At 43.7% G+C, this 17,416-nt stretch overlaps 1 protein-coding gene across 2 annotated transcripts in view; it reads left to right on the plus strand.

The window, feature by feature from the left end:
- Nucleotides 1-5,575: 5,575 nt before the first annotated feature.
- STXBP1 (syntaxin binding protein 1) overlaps nucleotides 5,576-17,416 on the plus strand; it is a 67,814-nt gene continuing 55,973 nt past the window's right edge. Inside the window, exon 1 of one of the 2 annotated variants that reach the window (XM_043469625.1) lies at nucleotides 5,576-5,824. In XM_043469625.1, the coding sequence (XP_043325560.1) occupies nucleotides 5,788-5,824 (37 nt within the window). In that variant the 5' untranslated portion in view covers nucleotides 5,576-5,787. The remainder of the gene's footprint in view (nucleotides 5,825-17,416) is intronic. The other variant, XM_043469626.1, reaches the window with a different exon arrangement.

The raw sequence follows: 17,416 nt of genomic DNA on the forward strand, positions 1-17,416 counted from the left end.
TGTACCTTTGACTTCTAACAGGTGGAATGTTCTCCGAGCTTCTGAAAGAATCTGTCTCTTGCATTATAACCCTCAGTTTGGCTTGAATAAAATTCTCTTTTTCTTTCTTGACTGTTAATTGAATTTTCATCCACAAGGCAAACCTGGGCTGGCTATGTAATCCAGCCAAGCCAACTGCATTCTTGAAACCTCAATTTTCTCATCCATAAAATGGGAGGGGTATTTACCTCCTTCAGGGCCACTGTAAAGATTAAATAATACATATAATACTTAGCACAGTGTCTCACAAATCATAAGCACTCAATAAATGGCATGCCTGACATATGGTAAGCATTCTGTACATGATTATTATAATCATCCAAACTGGTTTCAAGTTCCACTTCAAATAGCACATATTCCACGAAGCCCTTTTTAAAAAATAACATGTAATATACATCCAATAAAGTGCATAATTAAGTGAGAAGCTCGGTCAGTTTTTACATAAACATGCACCTATGTTGTTACAGCCCAGATCAAGACACAGAACATTTCCAGAGCCCCAGGGGCTACCACTTTTCTCTTCCCAGTCAATGCTTCTTGCTCTCCACCTCCAAGAGATAGTTATTATCCTGATTTCTATTGCCATAGATTAGACTGCTTCTGAAACTTCTTATGCATGGGCTCATAGTGTATTCTTTCATTTTATTATAATTCTAAACTAACCACTCCTTACTAAAGAGACCTGTAGCTTCTCAGACTTTGGACTCCATCACATCTGATTGGACGCCTTGGATGTGGACTTTGGACTCCTCTTCCATACTGCTTGTCACGAGTTGTTTCTTAACCCTATTAATTGTTGAAAACTCAGCTTCCCAAACATACTGTCATAGAAACAAATGTAGCAGAGCCTAATGGCTAAACTGCAAACTACTTCCAGCCAGTAGTTTCCACAGCGTCCAACACATGTTAAGTGTCATCGTGTTTCTTTCCAATATTTAAAATATCCCACTGTGCTCCTACCTGCTGCGGCACCCAAGGGTTCCTCGCACACAGTTTGGGAACCATGGCCTAGGCTCTTTTCTTCAATTGGATTTAATGTTCTCTCTCAGCCTCCAGGCTCAACTCAAATGCCACCTCTTCCGTGAAGCTTTCTGTCCCCACTGGCCAAAAGCAAACCATATCTACACCAAATTATTTCTCCAGCTGGAATGAACATTTCTTCCTCTGGGATCCCTGGCAATTTAATGGGTAAAAAGCAAGAATTGTTCTCTGATACCTAAGATGTAAACAACGTCATATTTCTTTATTTCTCGGAATTGAATACAGTTTGGTTGAAGCCCCCACTGTTTGCAGTTGCTGAGACTTCATTTGAAGGGTACTTCTCTGTGGTTCTCCCCTTGTTCCTGGGCTGCATCAGGGCTATGGGACTTGCACAGTCCAGGCAAAACTGACCTGTTCACACCAGCTGTGTTCAGAGGCTGCCACCTCAGTGCTCACCAGTCCATTCAAAAGTGGCCCTAATCTGCTGCCCCAGAGCAGGCTGAGCAGAGGGACTCATTCCTGGCTCTCAAGGTCATGGGGGAAGGTCTTGATGCTTGGTGCCCAGGCTCTCACACCCCGCCCCTCAAAAGCCCTAACCACTCAGGGAGTCTGTGTGCATGTGGGCTAAGTCAGTGCCCCTCAGAATCTGCTGCTTGGGGGAATCCAACCTCCCCCTTGGGAAGAGGTTATTAGTTCCCCAGAGTTTGCATGCAGGCAATGGCACCCCACTCCAGTACTCTTGCCTGGACGGAGGAGTCTGGTAGGCTGCAGTCCATGGGGTCGCTAAGAGTTGGACACGACTGAGCGACTTCACTTTCATTTTTCACTTTCATGCATTGGAGAAGGAAATGGCAACCCACTCCAGTGTTCTTGCCTGGAGAATCCCAGGGACAGCGGAGCCTGGTGGGCTGCCGTCTATGGGGTCGCACAGAGTCGGACATGACTGAAGCGACTTGGCAGCAGCAGCAGCAGCAGCAACCTGGGGGCTTAATGTGGCCCTCAGATGTGTTCTGTTTAGCCAGTGTGATTTATTAAAAATATTTTTTAATCCATTACAACACTTCAACTTACTGGGAGATGTTGAAATTTTTACAGTTATGATCCTTGGTGTATATCCATATACAGCTGTGGTTGGAGCTTGAGTTCGGACCTCTTCCTTCCCACCCCACAAGGCATGTGTTTCCCCTTTAGCCACATCTATGGTTACGTCTGCTTGGCCCCTACAGGCCTTTGAGTTTGACACTCTGGCCTAAGCTTGGAAAAACAAAGCCTTTTTGGTACTGTACTCTGACCTCAAACAAACACAAAAAAAACCTGTTAACATTCTTTCCAGCAAGGGTGTACCAAACTGAAGCACTCCAGGCTCTGCAGCTCTTTGTAGGTGTCAGGTGCCGGGGGTGGGTGGGTGGCTGAGCTAGAGGCAATTGCTTTTTCATTCTCTGCCAGTGGAACTACAGCAACTAAAAAGGCAGGACACCGACGCAACGCTCCAAAACTGTATTCAGCACTGATTTATGCAGACTCGTTTTGTTATTTTTAACGATATACGGTTGCTTACAGGTATTGGGTCTTTGACAGTTTCCAGCTACTAGGTAAAGAACCTTATAAACATTATCTTGTTGAATTCTTTAGAAAACGCTTCTGAAAGAATGCAGCAGAATCTAAAGGCCCAGACACCAGGAGGAGGGAGTGGGGGTGAACGCAGGGTGAGAGGGGGATGCAACATAAAAGTAGAAGGGAGGCAGGTGCAAGCCCGAAACTGTCGAAGAGGCTCGGACTCAGGACCCAGGGCACCTCAATAGGCCCCTTGTACGCGGGGGGCCCAAATCAGCAGGTCTGGCGGAGGCGGCTGCACTCAGCTGCTTTTGCCTCTCCCTGGTCCGCCCCATTGCCTACTCTTAGGTCCCTCTCTCACCGCCCCCCGCCCCCCGCCGCCCGGCCTCATTCTCGGTCTCTCCAGGTCTCTCCACGCGGCTCCCTGTCGCCATTCCCTGACCCCCAGCTTCTCCCCTCTCCGTTCTGTCTCCCCACCTGCCCGGCTCCTGGCGCAGTGGCCAAGCCGCAAGCAGGCTCCCCGCCGTCACCTGACTCGAGAGTAAATCACAGGACTCTGCCCACCCCCAGCAGTTGGCCGGCACCCCGCTCTGCAGAGGCTGCAGGCCGCGCATGCGCAGCTGCCAGCGCACCTGTCCGCCGGGCGGGCGGGGCCTCGAACCAGCCCAGGAAATCGAGGGTCCGCAGCCTCGCCCCGCCCTCAGGTTGGCTGGGGGCGCGGGGTAGTGGACCTGCGTGGGTCCAGGCTCCCAAGAGGTTGCGGTCCACGCATCCAAACCTGTCCTTAAGTCAGGACACTGGGGCTGCGCCTGGGCGCTGGACGTTCTCCCCTGGGCATCAGAAAGTCAGACCACAAGTCCCGCGTTTGCGTTTAGAGCCGTGTGACCTTGGGCAAGTGACTTGACCTCCGTGTGCCCCAGAAAAACGGAATAATAATAGCTCAGAGATGTCAAGAGGTCTTGAGCCAGGTCTTGCGTTCCACCGAGAGATTCCAATCTGACACTCCTGAGTCAGGGGTTCCTGAGTGAGTTCACAGTCTGTCACCCTACTCGCTTTCCCAACCATCCTATTTAAAGCAACATCTGTTCTGATTTTTACCATCCCTAGTAAACATCTCAGGTGCACATCGACAGGAAAGAATTTCTTTCTTTGCCCTTTCTTTTGCAGGAAATAGGAGCTGCTGTGTTTTATTTTCTGCGGCCTTCGAAGAGGTCTCCAGGCAGATTCCAGGCTACCAGAAAGTCCTGGAGCTTTGCAGCAAGGCCTACCCCGGAGCTTTCCTTCCACACTGTCCCTGACAGTCACATTAGCCCCTCTCTGTTCCTGGAAAAGTCAAACTCATTTCTGACACCTTCTGTATATCTTCCTAGGACACTTGCCCAGTTCCCTCTTGCCACCTTTTGCTCATCTCAGGAAGCCCACCCTGACTGCACCCTACCTGGTCCACTGGGTCAGGTGCTCTGTCATTTGCTCTCAGAACCTCCGTCCTTCAGCTTCAGCACTTACTAGAACAGTAACTCCTTGAGTCCTGTCTGTCTCCTAAGCTAGATTACCGGCTCCTTGAGGGCAATGTCTGTTGACATGTCAAGGAGGGAGCACATGGCATCACAGGTGTGTCCTAGATCCCCGCAATTTACAAACTATCTCCTACTTTTCCAAAGACAGCCCAAGGCTATCAGTACCCTCCCTGGGTAAAAAGCAGAGCCCAGATATGAAGAGATGACAGATAAATACTTTCCCTCTCTAGGAACCCATAGGAAGGTTCTGTTAGGGTACACTGGGGTGAGGATGAGAAGATGGTTAGATCTTCCTGCCCTGGGGCTGGTGGCTGAACTAGGACATGTGGCCCCTTGTTCTGGCTTCTCCAGTGTTCACTATGGGACCTTAGGAATGTCCTTCTCTAGGCCTCAACTTCTTTAGTTGTCAGTAGAAAATAATGGTTCAGAATTCAGATTTTAAAATTAGATCTTTCCTTTGTCACCTATTAGCAAGGCACTTATCTTCCCTGAGTCTCAATTTCCTCATATCTAAAATGTTATATTTCTTAACAACATTAAGAAAAGGACCTAGCTCACAGAGCTGTTCCTAGAATGTAATGAGTATTCATTGATTTTTAAGACTAGTTCTCTTGTCCTTTTTGACTTTTGATTGGCTCAACTCATTTTTCTTTGAAGTCAGAGGGGAGCCCTGTCTCATATTTCAAAAGCAATCTCCCCCACAAGTTAAATCTAGCAAAAACTGACATGGGACCACTTTGGTAAATGTGGACTCTAGGAAAGATATACTGACCAGAGTTGTCCCACAGCATAGTCCTATTCTATTTGGCACCTAGGTATTTCTAGACTTTGGTTGCCCAAAGACTAGGATTATGTCTGCCTTGTACATGGTTGGAGATCCAATGCCTAGAATAGTGGTTTAAATACAGTAGTGAGAGAAAAATAAATATTTGCTAATGAATGATGCACAACCTAAGACAAAGTCTAGTGCTCAGTTTCTGAGCCCATTTTTTTTTTTCACCTGAAAATGGAGGTTAAAAACAATGTCCAATTATTGTGAGGATTTAATGAGCTGATGCATGTAAGAGCTCAGTGGATGGTGGACTTATGGATATGGGTACCCAAATAGAGATGGTGTCAATAAAGCTCACGTTACATTGCCATGGGGAGTGGATACTACTACTAAGAGATCTAGCCTCCGAGTTCCTTTTGTGGGCGAGGGGGAGTGAAGGGGGGTGATGGAAAGCTCCCAGGAGGCCGGGGATTCAGGTGCGGAGGCTGCGGAGAGGACCTTAGGACCCAGCGCGCTGGGAGCGCGCGGCGGCCGGGCCGCGCGCGCGGCGCGTGAGGTGAGGGGTAGGGCGCGGCTTTCTCGCCAGCCAGCGACCGCCTCGCGTCCAGCCGCATCTCGGGGGGCGGGGCCTAGCCTCCGGGCCGCAGTGCGATTGGCGGAGGCGCGCGGGTGACGCCGACGGCGGTGCGAGACCCCGCCCCCCCCGCCGGGCCCGCCCCCGAGCGCGCGCCGGCGGGTCGGCAGCCTCGCTCTGGCTTTGCTCGCGCCGCGCTCCCGCGCCGCGCCCGCGCGTCAGTCGCTCCCGAGCCGCGGCTGCAGGGGCGGCGGGCGGCATCCAGCAGAGCGCGCAGACGACCCGGGGAGGCGGCGGTGTCGACGGGCTTCGCGTGAGGAGGCCAGGAGCCCAGAGACTCGCGCGGCGCGATGGCCCCCATCGGCCTCAAGGCGGTGGTCGGAGAGAGTAAGTGGAGTCGGGTTTCCTCCCCGCAGGCGGCGGCTACGGCTGCCGGGGGGAAGCCGGGCTCGGTACCTGCCCGCAGCTCGTCCCCCACCCCCCACGCCTGCCCGCCACCTCCGCTCTCGCCTCTCGCTCCCCGCTCGGCCTGAGGCTCCCAGGTTAGGAGGGTCCCGTTATCCCGGCGCCGCCTTCTTCGGAGGGAAGTCCCTCCCGGCCTCCTGCGGCCCTCGTCCCTTCTTCCCCCGCTCTGCTCTTCCCGCATTCCTCCTCCTTCTCCCCGCCCCGCCGTCGCCTCATCCCTGACCCCTCATCGCAGCCCTCCCCTCTTCGCCCCATCCCTCCCTTCGGTCTTTACCTGCATCTCCCTCCACCCCCATCGCTCCACGTCTCCCCCTTCACTTCGCCTTTAACCCCCACTGCGGCCTGTTATCCTCCCCTCCATCCCCCTCCGTCACCCCGAGTGCTTTCTCCCCATTTCCCCCTCTCCTTCTCCTCGCCTTCTTTATTCCCGCAAGCTCCTCGATTCCACTCCTCTTTCCATCCTCAATTCCTCCCTCTTTCCCACCCTCCTCCTTGGAGTCGTGACGAGCCAGATCTCGGCCTGCATCCTGCCCGCTTCCCACTTCCCTCTAGATCCCTCCCCGGGAGCCGGAGCCGCGGTCCCCGGCCGCAGAGACCCACCTGGGAGCGGCGGCTCCGCGCGCCGCGGGGCTCTGGCGCACCGCTCGCTCGCCCAGGGGCCAACTCCTGGCAGCGGGAGAGAAAGCCTGTTTGTTTCCAAAGGCTTCGCTCTGCCGGGCCGAGGCCACCCGGCTCCTCCTCCCGAGCCGGGGTCTTGGCTTCGAGGGCGGGGTCTTCTCAGGGTCCTGAACCGTCTTCAATCACCTGGGAGACAGGGAGAGCTCTAGGATGCGCGGGAGGAGTGGCCCTGCCCAGCACCGCAGTCTGCGGTCTGCCTGTTCGCAGGATTCAGCCGGGGCTTGATTTCGGGCAGTGCAAACCCCTCTTGCAGGGAGGAAATGGTCGTTCTTGGGTTTGGATGAAAGGCTCGACTTAAATGGATTTTTAAAAAATGGATGATGGAGATTGTGGGGTTGCAGCGGAGTGAGGGCTGACGGTGGGCATATTTGGAAAACGGCGTCTCTGGTGCTAAATAAGCTTGGCGATCTTGTGTAGGCAAATAGTGCCTCTTCAATATTTTGCCCGTTATCTTTAACAGAAAACGGGAGAGGATTGCTGTGGTTTTTGCCGTCTTTTTGCAATCGAGAGAGAATTAAAAGTGGACTTTTCTCTGTGGGAGAGGATAAGAAAGGAAATAGAAGAAAAATGGTGGAAATGACCGTTTCCTTTCCAACGATTCTCTCCAATTAGAGCAATTCCTCTCTTTCTGGCTGTCAGATTGGATTTTTGACTGTGATGGTCCTTTTGGGCATCGCTGTATCTTCTTATTCGGTCTTTACGTTGATATATACAAAATTTTCCCAGTTATACAATCTTATCTGACCTATTACTCCAGGAGAAAATTGTTATAAACACTGAAACCCAAATGAGCAAGTTTTTTTAAAAAGTGCCCACGACAACACCTGCTTACCCCATTCGGTAAAGGTTCCAAATCACGTACGTTCTATTTTAAAGGCCAATCAAAGCGCTTAGGACTGGAAGGACCCCTAGGGATCTTCTAATGTCAATACCCTCATTTTACCCGTGGGAAAGAAATGGAGGCTCAGAGCAGTTAAATGACTTGCCAAAATCAGCGTTAATTAATTTCCTAAAACCTGGTGTCCATTTCCTTGCAATATTAGTTAATAATAATAATAATAACTTTCTTCATTTTTCTAGGTATACCATTTCCTCCCAATATGCTTTCTAAAGGGTTGTGAAATATGGAATGTTCTGTTGAATGTTACATTCTTTCTAATGTTATATTCGAATGAGGTGCTTTTAAAACAGAATCCTTGAAGCAAGTGTTCTGGAAATCACATTTCTGTGTTCTTTTACTGTGATGCTTGTTCATGCAGGTAGCCCCCCGCCCCCCGCCCCCAACAGCTTTTTTTAGAAGCAAGTATCAAAAAAACACCAATATGCCATATGGTCAGAATTTATTTTCTGAAACAAAGCCACTGTTTACAAAAAAATAAAAAGTTAATTTTACATAAAATTGGTGAATGTGTAAATAGCATTCTATTTCTATAACAATTGAGTTAGGTAAAAATTTTGGAAAAAATATTTTTGCAATTCTTTGTCAGTGACATAAAGGATTCTGTTAACTTTGACTCCTAATTTTGGAACAGTTTCTAGCTTTGCTTTTTTCTTTTAAAAAAATAAACCAAAGATTTTTTTAACCAACGTCCCAGTTTAAAGGTCACCTTCACAACCTGGTCTTCCCAATCTAAAAATTAACACCTCATAGTCACTGTTTATCATACTCCCTAATTTTATTTTTTTCATTGCACTTAAAATTATATGAAGTGATGTTATTTAGTTTTGGGGGTGGTTTTTTGCTTTTGGTACTTGTTTGATTGTTTCATCCCCTTGAATGTTGCTTCTGGGAGAGCATGGGTCTTTATCTAACATATTCATCCCTGTTCAGTTCAGTTCAGTTCAGTCACTCAGTCGTATCCGACTCTTTGCGACCCCATGGACTGCAGCACGCCAGGCCTCCCTGTCCATCACCAACTCCCGGAGTTTACTCAGACTCATGTCCATTGAGTCGATGATGCCATCCAACCATCTCATCCTCTGTCATCTCCTTCTCCCACCTTCAATCTTTCCCAGCATCAGGGTCTTTTCAGATGAGTCAGTTCTTCACATCAGGTGGTCAAAGTATTGGAGCTTCAGCTTCAGCATCAGTCCTTCCTGTGAATATTCAGGACTGATCTCCTTTAGGATGGACTGGTTGGATCTCCTTGCAGTCCAAGGGACTCTCAAGAGTCTTCTCCAACACCACAGTTCAAAAGCATCAATTCTTGGGCACTCAGCTTTCTTTATAGCCCAACTCTCACATCCATACATGACTACATGATTCATCCCTGTATCCCATACCAAAAATTGTCGGTGGCTGGTCATAGTTGGCTGTCAATAGATATTCATAGAATGAATCAGTGTTTCTAAAGATATATGATTACAAGCAAGATAAATGTAGTTTGTGGCTTCCTGTCATATCTTTCCTGCCGTGTCTTTCAATGGACATGAGTCTGAGTAAGCTACAGGAGTTGGGGATGGACAGGGAGGCCTGGCGTGCTGCAGTCCATGGGATCGCAAAGAGTCGGACACGACTGACCGACTGAACTGAACTGGGCAGGGATGAATATATTAGATAAAGACCCATGCTCAGTGGGTGACAATAGGTACAGGTACAACAAAAGTAGAGGATATGGGTCAGTGTTAGCTGTTCATTCAACAAAGATCTGTTGAGAGCCTGGTAGGAATTATGTGGTAATACAGGGACACTCAAACATGGGACCATCTCACACTGTTGTGACAGACACAGACAATCCTGTGCCCCCTTTCCTGTCACTCTGCTGACACACTTAGGGTATAACCAGTTATCGTGCTTCTTTGTGTTGGTCTCACCCAACTAGACCAGAAGCTCTTTGAGGGGAAAATAGGATCTCCTATTACTCTTAAATCTGTCTTTACTATGACAGTTAGTACTTTGTCCTCGTAAATGTTGGGTGAATGTTGGATGCATCTTTATGTGTAGTGATTCAGAGAAAGAACTCTGGATTTGGACCACCTGGAATAAAATTCTGATCTGCTACTATTAGCTGTGTGGCTTTGGGAAATAATAGAATCCTTTTTTGCCTCAGTTTCTCCATCTATAAAATCGGTAATAATAGCACCTACCTTGTGTGGTTCTATGAGTTTTAAAAGAAATAGTGCGGGTATAGCATCTAATACAGTTCTTGATGCTTTTGAACTGTAGTGCTGTAGAAGACTCTTGAGAGTCCCTTGGACAGCAAGGAGACCAAACCAGCCAATCCTAAAGGAAATCATCCATGAATCTTCATTGGAAGGGCTGATGCTGAAGCTCCAATAATTTGGCCACCTGATGTGAACAGCTGACTCATTGGAAAAGACCCTGATGCTGGGAAAAATTGAGGGCAGGAGGAGAAGGGGGTGACAGAGAATGAGATAGTTGGATGGCATCATCGACTCAATGTACATGAGTTTGAGCAAACTTGGGGAGATAGTGGAGGACAGAGGAGCCTTGGTGTGCTGCATGCAGTCCATGGGGTCACAAAGAGTGGGACACAACTTAGCAACTGAACAACAAAACAGTTCTTTTAGTCAATCCTATCATTATGACAAGATCCACAAGAGTGTCAGTACAAGTGTTAGAGGATTTCAAGAAGAGATAGGCTACCTATATCCTGTGGGGCCACGGTTTTGGGGGAGAAAGTAAAGTCTTGGGTAAACTTCCTGTGTGAGGTGCAGATGAGCTGGAAAATGGAAGAATAGACCTGAAGAACATATGGATGATTAATAACCACACCCAACTTTTGTTTCCCATTCTGCTCATTTCTTTACTTTTCCCCCTTTAATTTCTTTCTATAAATGTAGGGTTTTGTTTGTTTTTTCTGCTCTCTACTTTGTAAGGAGATTGCAAGAGAAAGGAGAATTTCATTCCTCCTCCTGCCCCGCCAGGCATTCTATGTCTGCTGCTGCTGCTGCTGCTAAGTGGCTTCAGTCGTGTCCGACTCTGTGCGACCCCATAGATGGCAGCCCACCAGGTTCCCCCGTCCCTGGGATTCTCCAGGCAAGAACACTGGAGTGGGTTGCCATTTCCTTCTCCAATGCATGAAAGTGAAAAGTGAAAGTGAAGTCGCTCAGTCGTGTCCAACTCTTAGCGACCCCATGGACTGCAGCCCGCCAGGCTCCTCCGCCCGTGGGATTTTCCAGGCAAGAGTACTGGAGTGGGTGCCATTGCCTTCTCCGATTCTATGGCTATGTCATGTTAATGGATGATGCTTCAGTTATGTCAATCCATGCTGTAATTTACAAATCCAAATTTTACTCTTGTTCCCTGAAGTTTTGTCAGAGTGTTTCAAAGATTCAAGAATTACAAAACGTACTGCTTTTCTTGTTTCCTAACTATTAGCAGTTTCTCCCCATGTTAGTTTATAAGAATCACATTCTTTGGGAAGAGAATGTAGTTTCAGTTTTGGAGGAGAGTGTGGGTACATAAAATGCATACCTTTTTCAGATGGGGCCATGAGTCATAGGATGGGTCAGAAGTTGAGAGAACACCTAAATTGAAGTGATTTTCATTCATTCTTATACTTTTTTAAAAAAAAGAAACCTTGGATAGCATACAAATAATTTAAGTGTATTTTGAAATATATTAAATTCATGTCGTGTTTTTTCCATTTTAAGGTATAATTTGCATAGGTCTTCCCTGGTGGCTCAGTGGTAAAAGGACCCACCTGCCAAGCAGGAGACGTGGGTTCCAGCCCTGATTGCCTGGAGAAGGAAAGGGCAACCTACCCCAATATTCTTGCCTGGGAAATCCCATGGGCAGAGGAACCTGGCAGGCTACAGTTCGTGGGGTTGTGAAAGAGCTGGGCATGACTTAACAGCTAAACAACAACAACAAAATAATTTGCCTAAGTAAAATTTACCCTTCTTAGTGAACAGTTCTTCAAATTTCAGATTTACCAGCTGTCATATGACCACCACAGTAATCAAAATACGGAACAGGTCATCACTCTCTGAATTCCCTTGTGCTACCACCCCGAGCCCCTGGTGAGCACTGACTGTCCTAACAGTGGAGGCATACCGTACATGCTTTTTGAATGTGCCTTCTTTAACTTAACATAAGGCATTTGAGAATCATCCATATTGCATGTATCTGTAGTTTGCTCCTTCTCATTGCTGGCTGCTCTTCTGTTGTATGAATATGTAACAATTTGTTTCTCCATTCCTCAGCTTAAGGACATTTGAATTATTCCAGCTCTGGGCAATTGCAAGTGCTTCTATAATGTTTCTAGAAACATTCACAGGTTTTGTACGAACGTATCACTTGGATACATATACATACTTCGGTTCAGTTCAGTTCAGTCACTCAGTTGTGTCCAACTCTTTGTGACCCCATGAATTGTAGGAGCGGGATTAATAGGTTATGTGGTAAGTGTGTATTTAACCTTACAAGAAATTGTCAAATTATTTCCCAGAGTGGCTGTAGCCATTTTACAGTTTTTACCAGCATCCTTGTTAGTCCTTGGTATTGTCAGTTTAAAAAATTTTAGCCCTTTTCCTAGTTAGTTGTATCTCATGATTTTAATTTTCATTTTTCTAATAACTAATGGTGTTAAGCATTTTTTCTTGTATTTATTTGCCATATGTATCTTCTTTGGTGGAACATCTAAATCTTTTGCATATTTTTTATTGGTTTTTCTGTTTTCTTATTATTGATTTTTGAGGGGTTTTCTATGCATTCTGGGTACATGTCTTTGTCAGATACATGAATTACAAATATTTTCTCACAGTTTGTGACGTGTCTTTTTATTCTATTAACAGTATTTTTCAAAGAGAAGAAATTCTAAATTTTTATGAAGTCCAGTTTATCCATTTTTTCTTTTATGAATTGTACTTTTGGTATCCTATCTAAGAAATCTTTACATAATCCAAATTCACAAAGATTTTTGTTTTTTTTTTTCTGTGTTTTCCTGTGGATGTTTTATAGCTTTAGGCTTTATATTTAGTCTTTGATCTATTTTGAGTTAATCTTATATATTGTGAATTATGATCAAAGTTCATTTTTGTGTATATGTAATACACAAAATGTTGTGTAAATGTTTTTTTCATTTTTATGTACATGTAAATATTTTTGTGAGTGTCCAGTTGTTCCAGCACCATTTGTTGAAAAGACTGTCCTTTTTCTTCATTGAATTGTCTTTGTTCTCTGTTGAGAATCAATTGACCATCTTTGGGTGGGTCTATTTTTGGAGTCCTTGTTCTGTTTCCTTGATCTGTATGTATGCTTTCACTAATCCACTATGACTCAATTACTATAGCTTTAAAGTAAGACTGGAAACCAGATATTTTGAGTCCTCCAGCTTTGTTTTTCTTTTTCAAAATTGGCTTTGTTCTTTTAGTTCATTTGCTTTTCCATGTAAATTTTAGAATGAGCTTGTTGATTTCTATTTAAAAAATTCTTCTGGGATTCTGTTTGGAATTGTCTTGAATCTGTAGATCAGTTTGAGAATTGACATTTTAAGTTTACTTTTAGTATTTTAGTTTCTTTTCTATATTTCAGAGTGAAAATAAAAATTCTTAGCTTCACAAATAAGGGAGCAACAGTATGCTAAGGAGAATTGCAGATAGTTTACCACAGTTGCAGAATACAAAGTCAATTTACAAAATTATATTGTATGTCTATATACTAGCAATGAACAATTAGAAATTGAAATCTAAATTAGTATCATTTAGAGTAGAACAAAAAACATGAAACACTTGGGTGTAAATCAAAAAGAATGTGTTCCAGATCTGCATGCTGAAAGCTACATGATGAAAGATATCAAAGCTTAAATAAATGAAAAGATATACTATGTTCATGGATTTAAAAAATTTATGCTATATTTATTATTTTTGTAATGTGTTTTCAGTTCCCTTGGGTAGATACCTAGGAATAGAATTGCTGGGAAATGTAACTAACTTTTTGAGGCCCTGCTAAATTGTTTCCCAAAGTGACTGCACCACTAGTAGTGTATGAGGGTTCCTATTTCATAATATCCTTAGCAGCACTTGTTATTATCTGTCTTTTTTATTATAGTCATCCTAGTTGTTGTGAAGTGGTATCCCATTGTGGTTTTGATTTGTATTTCCTTAATGGCTAGTGATACTGAACATTTTTTCATGGGCTTGTTGACCATTTATGGCTTCCCTGATGGCTCAGATGGTAAAGAATCTGCCTGCAATGTGGGAGACCTGGGTTCCATCCCTAGATTGGGAAGATCCCCTGCAGAAGGGAATGACTACCCACTCCAGTATTCTTGCCTGGAGAATTCCATGAACAGAGGAGCCAGGTAGGCTACAGTCCGTGGGATCGAAAAGAGTCAGACACAACTCAGTGACTAACACTTTCACTTTCATTGACCTTATGTATCTTCTTTGGAGAGGTGTCTACACAAACACTTTGCCCATTTTTAAATTAGATTGTTCGATTTGCATTTTAATCCACATGTTATTTTCATTCGAAATTACTGTTTTTACTCTATCTTTTAAATGTAAAGGTGGAAAGCCTCAATGAATAAGTATACACTTCAATCTGACCAGTTTGCCTATTTCTTTCATCTTCTACCTTCTTTATTTTTCTGTGTAGTTTTAGTAAAAACAACTTATTCTTGTTATAACTGTCATCCTATGCCCTTTTAGACCGTTCATTTAAATTTTAAAAATTGTTGAATGCTCTAATTGAATCTTCATTCCGAGTTTATTAATTAAAAGTGTCATATTTTTGAAATGCCTCACTTTGTAAAAGGATTCTAATATGGTAGTCTTACAGTTAATACAAGTCATTTGTTAGTTACAATTGTGATAAGAATTACAGTGATACAAGGCACTAGTCTGGTGTAAGCATGGGGAGATTAGAGAAAGCTTCCCTAAGGGAGTGACATCCAAGTTACTTCCTTTCAGTTCCAGCTTATTTTGAGTTTTTGTTTTGTTTGTTTGTTTTAATTTATTTTTAATTGAAGTATAATGGCTTTACAATGTTGTGCTGGTTTCTGCTATACAGCATTGTGAATCAGCCATAAGTATACATATATCCCCTCCCTCTCTCCTACCCACCCCCAAATTTGTTTTGTTTTTAAAATCAGGATCAACTACTGGTGTAGTTTCTTTTGAAATGACCATATAGTTTTTCTCATTTAATCTAGTAATGTAATATAATTAAGTATAATATTGAGCCATCATTATATTCTGAAATAAACTTTCTTGACACACACACTGTTTTTCAGGAGTGAGAAATTCTGATGCAGAATTTATTCTGCTTATTATTTTGCTTATTAAATTCTGCTTAATATTTTCGCATCTATATTCACTAGTATTGGAGTCTTCTTGCTGCTCTTTGATCATTCCAAGTATGTTCCCACCTCAGGGCTTTGCATTTGTTGTTACCTGTGTCTGAAATGTTCTTCTTTCACACATCTACGTGCTTGTTCCCTTAAGTCTTTTAGGTCCCTGGTCAAAGGCCACCTCACCAGTGAGCTCTGCTCTGATTATATAAAATTGAAATTTATATAATTTTCATCCCCCTCACCATGCTGAATTGTCAAATCTGACGTTTCACACTTACTGTTTTATTTGTTTGCTTATCCTGGCCTCCACCAGCCAAATGTAAGTTCTATAAGAGCATAGACTTGTTTTATTCATTGCTGTATCCCCAGCATCTAAAACAGTGCTGGTCCATAGTGGGCACTCAATAAATATTTGGAATGAACAACTAAATACTATGTATTTTAAGTATGTATATATATACATACTTAACATATATATATATATATATGTAATTCCTCTGTCTCTCCCTCTCTCTCTCTTTCATCTTTTTCAGATCTTCTGCATCAGAATTTCTCACTTTTTCAATGAATTGAATTGGGAAGTTTTTTATCATTTTGTGTGTTCCAGAATAGATCAAATAACATGGACATTCCTTTTCCTGAATGTTAGGAATGATTTATTCATAAAAATTTTTGAATTTGCTGCTTTTTAGAGGAAAGAGGATAAATATTTGCCAGTCTTTTAAATGTATTTGATTATTATTTATTTATTCAGGCTCCCTGCTGCTTCTTGAATCAATTTTGGCAATTTACATTTTCTTATAAAGATAGGCCTTTCAACCTAAAATTCTCAAATTTATTAATATTGAACTAGATTTGTATAATTTAAAAAATATCTTCTGCATCAGTAGTTGTGATCTCTTTTCTCATTCTACCCTGTTAGTAGTAGTATTTTCATGGAAAAAGAGATTTGTCTGTTTTGTCTTTTGGAAAAATCTGTTTCTTCCTTCTGTGGTGTGTGTCTGTGTGTATGTGTTCTTATTCTAATTTCTTGAATCAAACGCTTGGTTATTTTTTTTCTAATAAAAGCATCTAAGGATATGACTTCATTTGAGTACAGCTTTGGCTGAATCCCACACGCTCCCTGCAACCCCTCCCAAGTCTCTTAACATGCAGTATTCTTTGTTGTGAACTAGCTGTTACTCTTGTGATGGGGTGATAAGTAGTTTAATCTGGGGTAAAATTTCCATAAGAAGTGGTTTGGGACTCAGGGATCATCCATGTGTTACCCATCAGATGTAAGAGAGCCTATCTGCCACAAAGGGCTTTTTGAATGTGCACCAAAAGATTTTCCCTCTGGTGTTCTTGGCACACAGCACCTCTTAGACAAACAGGTGTTTGGCTGCTAATGAAGAATCTTTTCTTTAGTGGAGTAGTCAGACCAAATCCTATAGTTATCACTGGCAACTCAATGGCCATAAATCGTGAACCTTAGTCCTGTGGCTTGCCTCTATGAGAAGTACTTGTAGAATCCCCAAGGCCATCCTCTGATTTGAGTGTTCCAATCAATTGCTTCTGAGCAGGTCTGTTGCTGGAACTAAAGTTAGGGTGAGATAGCCAGGACTTTTTTTTTAATCTTTTTCTGGCTGTGCTGGGTCTTCCTTGCAGCGCACTGGCTGTCCTTGCAGCATGGGGGTCTCAGTAGCTGTAGCTTGTAGGCTTAGTTGCCCCTTGGCATGTGGGATCTTAGTTCCCCAACCAGGGATCAAACCCACATTCCCTGCATTGGAAGGCAGATTCTTAACCACTGGACCACCAAGGAAGTCATCAAGACTTCATTTGAATTTCAGCGAGTATGAGTTTTACTTGCTTATTGTCACCAGGCTTTATTATTATTATTATTAAAAAAATTTCTTTTAATCAATGAGAAGTGGTGTTGTGGAGTGCAAAGAGTTGTGGTCAGACAAAACATCCAGCTGACAGCCCCAGTTCCAACCCCTAGTGACTGGGTAACCTGGACATGTTATTTAACCTCTTTTTCAATTGGAAATTCTAATCCCAGCATCACAGAATTCTTTTAAGGCTTGCATTAGATAATAATACAAACAATTACTCAGAAAACAATGAGTCACTATAAGGGGTTGTTATTATTTTACAGTTGTAATTCCTGAGATAAGCTTGTCTGCTCAAGGTTATGAATAAAACCTTAGCAGAGTCAAGGAGACATATCTCTTATAGTTTTGATAGACACAGGATCTGATAATTGCCAGGTAGCAGCTAGCTGTTGCCCACTCAGTGCTCTTTGGAAAAGTTTGTGTTGGTTAAAACAATTGCTTCTGAGATACACTGATCTGATCTTAATATATGTCTCTGGGGCTCCAGAATAAGAACTACTAATGGCTCAAATTACATGCTGTCACAGAGCAGATCTCCAATATTCCTTTCCTTGTGTTTCTTACAGGCCATTGACATTTCACTTTAAATGTCTACTAATGATTTGGCTTGAGAGCTGAACTTGCAGGAAGTGAATGAGATATTAAGTAATTATCATACTAGGAAAGCTTATTTTATTCTTAGGAACAAAAAAAATTTAGAG

Source organism: Cervus canadensis, chromosome 5, assembly GCF_019320065.1.
Source record: "Cervus canadensis isolate Bull #8, Minnesota chromosome 5, ASM1932006v1, whole genome shotgun sequence".
NCBI lineage: Eukaryota > Metazoa > Chordata > Mammalia > Artiodactyla > Cervidae > Cervus > Cervus canadensis.